Source organism: Gordionus sp. m RMFG-2023, chromosome 1 (assembly GCF_954871325.1).
Source record: "Gordionus sp. m RMFG-2023 chromosome 1, tfGorSpeb1-WG-v2, whole genome shotgun sequence".
In the NCBI taxonomy this organism is placed as follows: Eukaryota; Metazoa; Nematomorpha; class Gordioida; order Chordodea; family Parachordodidae; genus Gordionus; species Gordionus sp. m RMFG-2023.
In genome coordinates, this window is record NC_088775.1 from 56,721,791 (window position 1) to 56,733,791 (window position 12,001).

Consider the following 12,001-nt stretch of genomic DNA (forward strand, 5'->3'; position numbering starts at 1 on the left):
TTTATCCTCTTTTTATTGAATTGATAAAAATATTTTGATATGATTGCAACTATAGAAGATTTGAAAATTCAAATTCTTTGTCTACAAAATGAGATAAATAATGTCAAAACAGCAGCTAAGCTATACAATAATCAAAAGGAAGAAGAATATAAAAGAAAAAAAAAGGATTATGATGAAGAACTATTTTTTTTACGAAATATAGTCAATGGTAATGATTATTTCCTTTATTATATAATTCGATAATTTTTATTAGATAATGTAAAAACCATCACTTAATTAAGATTAATATTTTACATTTTTAATATTACTGAATTTGGATCATATGACTAATTTTATTCAATTTTCTATTATAACATTACTCCTTTTGTTAATTACCATATAATTGTTGCTTGCATAAATTAAAATCATAACTCAAATATAAAAATAATAACAAATTTTGCTCTAATATTTTTCGGGGTTCACTCTCAAGAAATACATTTGTAAAAAAAAATATTTTAAATATAAATACAAAATACCTATAAAAAAATTTAAATACAAATACCTTGATGGATACTTTATTAAAGTCGTTTTTATACTACCATTATCAATTACATTGTGGACACAGAATATATCTATAATATTTGATAAAATAAAGCAAACATAAAAAAGGTTGAATAAATCTCATTTAAAAATTAAAAAAAAACAGGAATTTTAATATTATCTAATATATACCTTATTTAGCATATTAATTAAATTGGCAAAACTATTTATTATAGCAAAATAGACAAACAATATCTTCGAAAAAATTTATATCCTTGGTTCACTTGTAAATATCTATTTTATATACAAGGAGAAATGGATAAATGTTAATTTTTTTGATAAATTGAATCACAAATTTTATATATAAAGAAATTAATTGTGAATTTAAATTTATAATAAAAAAGGTATTTGTATTCTTCTGGAATTGTGAAATCATAATAAATATACACATACTGATAAAATCTAGCCTGGATTTAAAAAAAAAATTATATTCACCCTGGCCCAGATTTTTGTGGCCTATAAAAATAAATTTTTGGCTCAACCTAGATGTATAAAATTTTTTTGATAAAATGGTTTTGAAATGATATAGCTATATGAGAAATGAATGAATGTGATATATTATTCAATCTTGCAAGAATTATTAAATATATATTTTTTTATCTATTTATTTTATATATAATTTAATATAAATATATAATAATCATGATTTAATATATTCAGCCAGGCATATTATTTTTTTTTGCAGGCCATTTCTTTAAATTTTTTTAGGCCTGGCCCATGTACCTGGCTTTGGGCCATGCTAGGTCTGCAAGTTTGTTAAATATGAAATACTTTTTTTAGTATTTAAAATACCAAAATACTTTCTAAAATATTCAAATAAATATCTAAATACTAAAATATATTTGTATTTAGTATTTTAAAAACAGGTATTTGCATTATTGCTCAACCCTTAATGCAAGAACTTCTACTCTGGGGGGGGCATATGACACAAGATTCAAATTAAGGAGGGGTAGGTAGTTATGAAGATTTTATCAATAAAATAGAGGGGAGGGGGTAATGTGGTAGTTTTGATTTGGATTTCCTTTTTTTTCTCCAAATTTTGATTTTAATTCCCTTATTTTAATTAAGAGAGAAGGGGGATTTTTTGGGGTAATATTTTGCCAATGAGTTATTGGGGAGGGATGTAAAAGCTCCTAAAAATGTATAATGTAAACCATTCCATTAGTGCTGTAAACGTTACTACAAAAAAGAAACGCGTTACCGTTACTCGTTATATCTGAAAAAGGAACCCGTTACCGTTACCTTTTCAAAAAAGGAACGCGCGTTATTAACTTTTCAAAAAAGTAACGGGCTATTCGTTACTTAAAAAAATTAAATATATACAAAAAAAATATTTACTTTTTACCGGCAATATATAATAAAATAAAACTATACAAAAAGAATATATAAGATCGTTTTATAAAAAAAATATTCATATATTTAATTATAATATAAATAAAATTATACAAAAATAATATATTATAAGATAACATCTTTATGTAACAATTTTTTATTTATTTTTAGTAACAATTGATTTCAAAATTTTGATCAGACAAACAAGAGCGCTTAGTACTTAATACAGCTGGTTAAATAATGGGATGTTATAGTAATCAATAATAAATAAGATCTATGAAATTCTCTGTAAAATTTTGTTATTGGATAAATCCTGGCTACGCCACTATTTTATATCATATGGGATTCGGAATCCCAACGTAAGGATTCAACTTGAATCCTACGTTTTATTCGGGATATTTTTTTTAAAATATTATTTTAAAAATATTTAAAAATATTCCGAATCCCCATGAAAAAAAAAAATAAATAATATAATTATTTTTCTTCTCTCTTTTTGCGGCTGGCACCATATAATAGGCCAAAATAAGGGATTTAAAAAGAGAATTTAAAAAAAAGTAAATAGCATAAAATTAAGGCATATAATGAATGAAAAGGGATGAGGTTAAGACTTTTTTGTTTTAAAAAATATATTTATAAAAAATCCGAATTATTGCAACAATTATTCAATGCAATATGGCATTTAGTTGAACATTTAAGCAGGGACCCGAACCGTTATTTATAATGGTTCAGTTTTACGGTTCAGTATATAAAAAATTATTATGGTTTATTTTTCTGGATGCCGTTTTTAAAAATCAATTATGAATAAGGAAAAATACTATGTATCTTTAGGTTGAGCCAAATAAGGTCAGACTCATTTAGAGATTGTTAAAACTAAATTATTTATATAACGAACAAATTTTAAGTTGAGATTATCAAAATGTTTTTTTAAAAAAAGGCTAAGGACCAATATATATTTTTATTTAGTAATTTTATTACATATTTTTATATAGTTTTAATATTTTAGTATTTATCATTTTTTTTAAAATCATACAAATATCAATATTTTCAAAATAAAATTAAAAAAAAAACAAATAACAACAATGGCGATATTTTGAAGTTTTGGAAACAGGAAAATTTATTTCCTTTTTTAAGAAAATTAGAGAGATTTGTCAGCCCTGGCGAATTGGGCTTCTAGTGAAAAGTTATTTTTTATAGCCAATCGCCTATTAGAGGAACGTACACAATTGAAATAAAAAAAAATAGACAGTCTTCTTTTTCTAAGTAAAAATTTGGATTTATAATATGTACTTATTTTTTGTTATTATGGATTATGGAATTAAAGAAATAAATAAAATAAATTCAAAAAAGTGTAAAAAATTATAGCATTAAAGTTTTGAAAAATTTAAAAACACCGTTAGTTTTCGGGCGTGAAATAAAATATTTTTTTCGTAAGCGGGCAGGTTGGGTCGAAATTTTTTTAGTGGTAAGCGTGAATGGGCGTGAATATTTTCATTGCCACATTTAATTTAATTTATTTTATTTTATTTTATTACATTTAATTTATATTAAAACCATTTTTTCGTGTATTTATTTAATGAAAAAATAGTGTTGTTAAAAAGTCGAATTCACCCGAGTCGATAGTCGAATTAGTCGACTCACTGAAGTCGTGAACTCGAGTCGAGAACTCAAGTCGACTTAAGTCGTAAACTCAAGTTCGAGAACTCAAGTTGTGAACTCAAGTCAACTCGAATCGTGAACTCCAGTCAACTCGAGTCATGAACTCAAGTCGACTTGAGTTGAGAACATGAGTTTTCCACTTGAGTAGTGAACTAAAGTTGATTAGAGGACGAATATTTCGAATAGGTATTGTATAATATTATTTTTGTTACAATTAATTTGTGGTTTTCATGCAAAAATTTTAAGCAAAATTTAAATTGATAAGAATTTAAAATCTTCTTTTTTAATTATTTTTTTTGTGAATTATTAATCTTTTTAGTTGAAATCTTTTATGGGTTTATTTTTATCATTTTTGTAAAATTATCTATTTTTTTTAAGTATATTAAAAGAACTAGTTTAAATAATTTATAAATATTATATTAAATTTTTATGTTATTTTACATGATCGTCTTATAATATTTTAATGTGACAATTGTCATGATATTTTTTAACATTTTTGAAATTTTTGGTACATAAGGGTAAAAATATAATTTATATTATAAATATGTTAAATTATAAATTTAATGATGATGTTCCTTTGTAAAAATGACAAATATCATAATCTGTATTTTAAAATATATTAGTTTATTTTTGACGCTAATGGGTAAAAATATATGTAAATATGTTAAATTAAAATTTCAGTGAAGATGTACCCTAGATAAGTGACAATTGTCATAATCGTCATTTTAAAAGTTTTTTGAAATTTTTTGACGCATATAGGTAAAAATATAGATTGTAAATACGTTTAAGTAAAAATTCAGTGAAGTTTACCATAGATATGTGACAATTGTCATAATCGTTATTTTTGAACTTTTTTGAATTTTTTTTAAAGTAAATAGGTAAAAATATATATTGTAAATATGTTAAATTAAAATTTCAATGAAGATGTACCATAGAAAGTGACAATTGTCATAATTGTTATTTTTGAACTTTTTTGAATTTTTTTAAAGTAAATCGGTAAAAATATATATTGTAAAAATGTTAAATTAAAATTTCAGTGAAGATCTACCATAGAAAAGTGATAATTGTCATAATCGTTATTTTTGAACTTTTTTGAATTTTTTTAAAGTAAATCGGTAAAAATATATATTGTAAAAATGTTAAATAAAAATTTCAGTTGAAGATATACCATAGAAAAGTGACAATTGTCATAATCGCTATTTTTGAACTTTTTTGAATTTTTTTAAAGTAAATAGGTAAAAATATATATTGTAAATATGTTAAATTAAAATTTCAGTGAAGATATACCATAGAGAGTGACAATTGTCATAATCGTTATTTTTGAACTTTTTTGTTAAAACGAGGTGATTTTTAGCATACGCCCGTTTATCTTATTAGGCGAGGAGGAGAGCACACTTTTTAATTATAAAACCATTTAAATTTGAAAGTAAGGAGATTGATTTGTAAATCTTTTCTTGATATGAAAACTATTTAAATAAAAAATTAAGTTTTGTTAATTGGTTAATTGTGTAACCCCCAGACCCGTGGTTTCGGTATAAAAATTGATAAACCAGCTCTGATCACGAGCCTCTGGAAAAGACCCGGGGTTCACACACTTAATCGCCACGCCTAAAAACTGCGAACATGTATTTTCTTTAAAAAATATTACAAAACGATACTGAATTTGTTATTATTTATATAATGTATTTAAGAATAAATGTGAGTGGGGGGATTAACTAAACCTTTTTTCGCAAAATCGATTTTCATAATTCTTCCTCAAAAAAAATTTTTCTCGCAATTGATCAGACGTAGCTAGTGATGTTAAGGTAACGTAACTAGTTACATTTTGGCTAAAAAATAACTGTAACTAGTTATATTTTTAAAATTGTAACTAGTAACTGTAACTAGTTAAAATTTTTGAAATGTTATGCCAAAAGTAACAAAAGTAACTAGTTACTTTTAAAGATATATTCAAATAATTAATTTTATTTTTAATATGTTGTAATAAATTAATTTTAAAGTAATAAATTAATTTTAAATTTAATTTATTTTTTAAATTAAATTTATTAATTTAAAATTTTGTGAAAATGTCTGATTGTTCCCAACAATAACACAAATACTTATATGTATGGCAGATGTGCAGGGATTAAAATATTGTCAACCTCTAAAGAATACTATATTAGCTAGTATTGAAAAAAGGTAACTAAAATCAAATAATTATTTATAAATTAATAATATCATGTTATAGGTTTAATAATCTTTTTGATAATGACAACATCATTGCTGTAATTCTTCACCCTTTATTTAAAACTGACTGGCCTTGGATTAGGCAAGAAAGGAATAAAGCAAAAAAGGAGGAAATTTTAAATTTAATAAATACCTTAATACCTCAAAGTGAATCTTAGACGAATGAATCATGCTCAAAACCAACATCACTTGATGTAGTTGGATTTTTTGACCTAAAGCGCCAAAATATTCTGGATAATGAACTTATAGAAAACTTTATCAAATCTAATAACAACACTTTTTCTTTATATAACTATTTTCCAAAGTTAAAATTACTCTTTATTAAATATAATGTTGTTCTAACATCAAGTGCTCCCGTAGAGCGCTTATTCAGTCTAGGTAAGCTCATTTTTGGAGATAAACGAGCACGTCTCCTAGATAATAACTTTGAAATTAATTTGTTGTTAAAAGCAAATAAATATTTATTAGATTCTAATTTTTATGAAAAATAAATGTTTTTTTTTCAATGCATATATATATTTTTATATTCGATGTAAATATTCAATTTTACGATATTTTTTTATATAGATAAATTGTATATTATTTTAAATAACTGATTATACTTTGTTTATCCTAATTTTTTTTTATATTAAATAAATGCATTCAATAAATAAATAATGCGCATATGAAGGATGTATAAAGTAAGTAACTAGTTACTTTTGAAAATAACTGTATAACTAGTTACTTTTGTAAAAATGTAACTAGTAACTGTTACAAGTTATGTTTTTGCCAATGTAACTAGTAACTGTAACAAGTTAAGTTTTAAAAGTAACTTTTAACATCACTAGACGTAGCATGTTTTCTTTAAAAGTCAAAACAAATCTTTTTCTCTTTTAATAATTTTTTTCAAAAAGGCAAAAACATAGCCATTCATGGCACATTTCCCCTATAATGTCAATATTATTTTTAATTTCATATAATAAAATATCGAATCCCGGAAAAAACCCCCGAAAAAACCTCGGAATAAAAACCTCCTGTTAGGACCTAATAATATCGATATATTTTTATTTGGATTTAATAAAGTATAGGCAAATTAGTATTTTAGAAAAAATTATTATAGAAATATAATTTAATCATAATTTTTTTTAGGCCCCAATTCATTATTTAAAGATTACTCATGTTCAAATTGGTACTGGGACAAAAAAATACCCCAGAAATATAACCCATGTATTATTAATTTTCGTAAAAATTATTTGCTATAGTAATAAATACAATATCCATCCTTAATTACTATATTAAGTTTACTAAATTTGACAAAATTTGCAATAAAATCTGTTTATTTTATTGAAAAATCATTATGTATATACAAATTTAATAATTTAGATAATAATTATATCGGTTAACATCAAATAAAGGTTAAAATCGCCCTCATAAAATCTAATCTGGAAGGCTTTGCACCCTATCACGGTATTCCTCGCAAAGTTTCTTTAACCGAATCTGGGTATTATAACTGCGATTTTGTCCAACTACCTTCACGCCATCGTTCAAGTTTGGTTTCATCGGCAGCAACCTCGCATTTCATTTTATTAATCAATACCCAAATTGATGGGCGTTTATTTCCAACTAGATATGAAAAATGATGATCCCAACCTTCGCATTGATTATTTGTGGGTTCTTCATCAGATAGGGTGCTCTCATTCATGTTCCAAGTTTCTGGAGGAAATCGAGGCCTTCGACGTGTCTGGGATTGAGAATTGCTTCTTGTGACCTCCCTTGACTTCATTGATGTAATTTTTATCGAAATATTCAAGAATATCTTTACCATTGGTCGGGGTAACTGATCTCAGGAATGCCATTTCATTGCCCATATTACATAAAGGAACAAAAGCCGTCCCTCATGCCACAAAAGAAGCTTAGGGCTTCATCGGTTCTGTATTGGCTTTTCAGACCTAGCTTTTGTAGTTTTTATGGGTACTTTGACACAAATGGTAAATCATCCTCTCATTATAATATGATCCCCTAATTAATAAAACAAATATAAATAATTTAACATATTAATGATCATACTAATGACAGTTTTAACCTCGCTCATAGCAAATTTTTCGAAATCCATGTATATATATAATGGATCAGGAAATAAATCCCTTTCTTGACATTTAGTATTTCGAATATTTTTTCGTAAGATTTTGTGTTTTTTTTGGGGGGGGGGGTACTGATATATAATTGCAGGAAATTTTTTGGGGACATAAAATTTCTACCCATATTAATTTAATATGCCACGAGCACTCACTTATAAATTTATTTATCAAAATTAATTATTGCTTATACTAAAAAAATTAAATGAAAATTGAGAAGAAAAAAATTGAGAAAAGATCCGAAAAATAAAGATTAAAATAGTAAATAAATGACCAATCCCTTCCCCGTCAATTGTTTTTTTTAAAAAAAGATTACGAATCCCCTTAAATATTTTTGTTATAAATATCTGAACTAGTGTTGTTAATTAGTTGATTTCTTCCGACTAAGACTTGGAAGGCAATTACGCCAGGCCTTAAAGGAAGGGGATGCCAGAAAATAATTTTAATGATGTACCCCCTTTTAAAATTTTAAACTATTTATAAATTAGATTGCAAATCTTATATTGCTGATAAGTTTCTGCGGATAGAGGAATTATTAATTGCCCTCCAAAAATTAAAAATACGTATTTTTAATTTTTGGAAGGCAATTACGCCAGGCCTTAAAGGAAGGGGATGCCAGAAAATAATTTTAATGAAATACCCCCTTTAAAATTTTTAAACTATTTAAAAATTAGATTGCAAATCTTATATTGCTGATAAGTTTCAGCGGATACAGGAATTATTAATTGCCTTCCAAAAATTAAAAATAATATTCGTAGTCGAGGAACGACTTATTTTTCGGACAATCAATGAATAAATATTGCTTCAAGGTTATTGTCTATCACCTTTACTAAAGTTACGAAAAATTAATTAAGTGGCTGATAAATCTCCTTTAAAAACTTTTCAGTGTTTTTTTAATAAAGATGATAATGAATATTAAAAATATTTTAGTAAATTAATTCATAAGCTGATAATTCTCATTTAAAAATTTATTTTTGATTCAAGAATATTTTAAAAAATAGGACTTATCTGGTAATGACGAGTTCAATAACAAAAATTAACACATGAATTTATGGTATTTTATTAATATACGAATATTTAAATTTTATATATTGAAAAACAATATAAAGAATATTTGCGCTTTTTTATGTAAACCATTATTATATAATTAATAAGTTACATTATAATACTGCCATATACATATTTAAAAAATAAATTTTTATTCAATATCAACTTCCCAACAATTTAGAGATATGCAATGTTTGAGTGTTGTTGAAGACATTTTATTTCTCTTTTTAGTTATACATTCGACTGCCTTACTAAAGATTCTTTCGCTAACAACACTCGTGGTTTGTTGAGCTAAGAAATCTTTAGCCATTAAAGATAAATTAGGATATGAATTTTTATTATTCGACCACCATTCTAATACATTTGTTATTGGACTTGCTACATCTTCTCTTAAATAAAGCGATATTTCGTCGGTCAATGGATCATTTTGTAATGCACCCCTAAATAATAAATATATATATATGTATGTAATCATATTTACTTTCTTAGAATGTTATGCATGCTTACAGAAAATGGTAATGCCTCATTATCCAAGATATCATTTTCAGAGGCTGATGACTTTGATGTGTTGTTATATTTCGTATATAAAGTTTTAAATTGATGAAAAAATTGCGATTTATTTATAAATTTAGGTAAAAATTTCTGCTTTGTTTTAGGGTCCAATATACTTGATATAAAATTGGAAATTGATGTCATATGTTTAATATATTTTTGACATTTTGTTAACATCACCTCCGCTGTATTTTTCAATACGGTATCACCAGTAATATAATGATTTAAAATATTTTTAATGCAGTTTATGAATAATACAGATGAGCCAATGGTTGTATTTGTAGCTGATGAAGCTTCTAAAGTAATCTTGTAAAAGGGTTTTAAAAAATCCTCTACATCTTTAAAAAAAATTGATTCTTCATTATTTATAAATAATTGGCCATCTTGGTGGCTCCCTTTTTTCCCCAATTTATTGACTGCAATTCTATAAAAAAAAATATTAAACATAAAAAGTAAACATAATTACTTTGTTAATAGAGGATATCATCAAAAATTTAGAATTCCATCTAGTTACGACATCAAGTGGTATGCGTATACCTCCAGTTATGTCTAAAAATTCTTTCATATATTTTGGTGATGCGTGCAATTTTTTGACAAATTTATTTATTTTTTCTAATTTATCATTCAAAACAATCATTCCCTCACCCACAATAATATTTATTATGTGAGCAAGACACCTATGGTTATACAAAGATGAACCATATAACTCTGTATAAGTTTCACTCAATATACGCGATGCTGCTAACATGTTTTTAGCATTATCATGAGTAACCGCCATAACTTTATCATGAATTTTAAATGATTCGAGAGAAGCAATGTGTATTGCAGTATATACATTTCCGACGAGATTTCGTCGGAGTCATTTTGAATATATTCGAAATATTTAAATTACTTGATGTAGATATATCAGAAATTTGTGATAAGTCACTTGTACTAGCATCTTGGCTAGTTATAGGCTCTATCTATATATTATTTATATAATAAAAAATATATTTTATCTTTTAAAATTGGTTCATTGTTATTATACAAAATGATAGTGTTGTTAAACAGCTCATTTTAAGTCAATTTTTAAACACGGCTAACTCAATATTTTATCCAGATTATGTAAGCCTCGAGATTTTGTTTTAGATGTTCAACCCATTGTGCCACCTATGATCAAAATCTTAAGCTTGCATAACATTTCTCTCTATAATCTAAATAATATATTTCAATAATTAATTTCATTTTTAATATATTTTTTATTATTTATTAAAATTATAATACTCTATCTATATTCTAGGTATTAATGTATAATTAAAAGAAGAGAAATGGTTTTGTCGGCAGGGCTTAATGACCCATGTATAAATATACATTTGGATCGACAAATTTTGATTGATATAGCCTTTTTTGGATCATCTGTGATCAATAATTGTTTTAAATGAAATTTAGTTTTAAAAAATATATTGTTGGAATTTTTGATTTGTTTAATTAATAATTATTGAAAATAAAGTGTACAAATGCTGTGTTAAATTATTTTGGAGTCAATGAAATAAATTATATAGAGAGCTCAAAACGCCCATAGTAAAATTGTGGGAGAGCTTGATATTAATACAGAAATATAAATATTGAAATTCAGAGTAGTGCCGAACGTTAATGCTCGAAGGGGAAAAAGATTTCAATTTATATGAATGTATAATTTTTTGCAGAGATAAACAATTTTGTTTGTGACCAATGTGTGAAGAGATAATAAATTTTGGATTAAAAAACGACGAGGGATGTAATAATAGTGAAATGATTAGTTTCTAGATTAGAAATGAGTTGTACTTTGTGGGGTATAAGATATTCAAAATCATCTTGCGAGACAAATATTTGGAGATTTCATGGAATAGTGCGGTGATAAATAAAGAGAGCGGCATAATGGTGCTCTAAAGTGAATTAATTTGGTAGAAGCTAAAGTTTTAACGAGAGCGAGAATTTTTAATTAAAGTGTTCAAAAATAATGTAGCGACGAAAGCGTAGAATAAAATTGCGAAATAAGAAAGAATTGAATATAAATAAAAAGGGAAGTAGCAAGCGCTAGAAAAACTAAAAAAATATTTTTAAATAAAGCTTTCGAGGGGGAGAGATTTGATTTTTTTTAAAATATACATTGGATATAGCCACAAAAAAAGGAATGAGGTGAATACTAATGGGTTGAAATAACAAATCAGACGCGAAGGAGAAAATAATAAAAAAATGAGTTGGTTCTAAAGGGAAGAATATATTCACGAGTTTAAAATTGGATATAATTATGCGAAGAGAATATTTATTTATAAAAAAAAGGGGTTTCTTAAAAAGGGTCATGTTATGTAAAGAATATTAAGGAAAAGGATATGCTAAAATAATTTTATTAATGTTTTTTTTTTAATTTTGCTAAATTAAATTATAGAACATAATTATGAAAACGACAAAGACTTAATTATTTTTGAATAAACTACTAAATTAATTACTATCACGTCTGGTCCGGACATTTTTAA

The 12,001-nt window shown here is 25.3% G+C and overlaps 1 protein-coding gene across 3 annotated transcripts in view; it reads left to right on the top strand.

The window, feature by feature from the left end:
- Positions 1-37: 37 nt before the first annotated feature.
- The window catches only part of LOC135931495 (uncharacterized), a 142,650-nt gene continuing 130,686 nt past the window's right edge, over positions 38-12,001 (top strand). For all 3 annotated transcript variants that reach the window (XM_065468648.1, XM_065468649.1, XM_065468650.1), the window contains exon 1: positions 38-208. In XM_065468648.1, the coding sequence (XP_065324720.1) occupies positions 40-208 (169 nt within the window). In that variant the 5' untranslated portion in view covers positions 38-39. The remainder of the gene's footprint in view (positions 209-12,001) is intronic.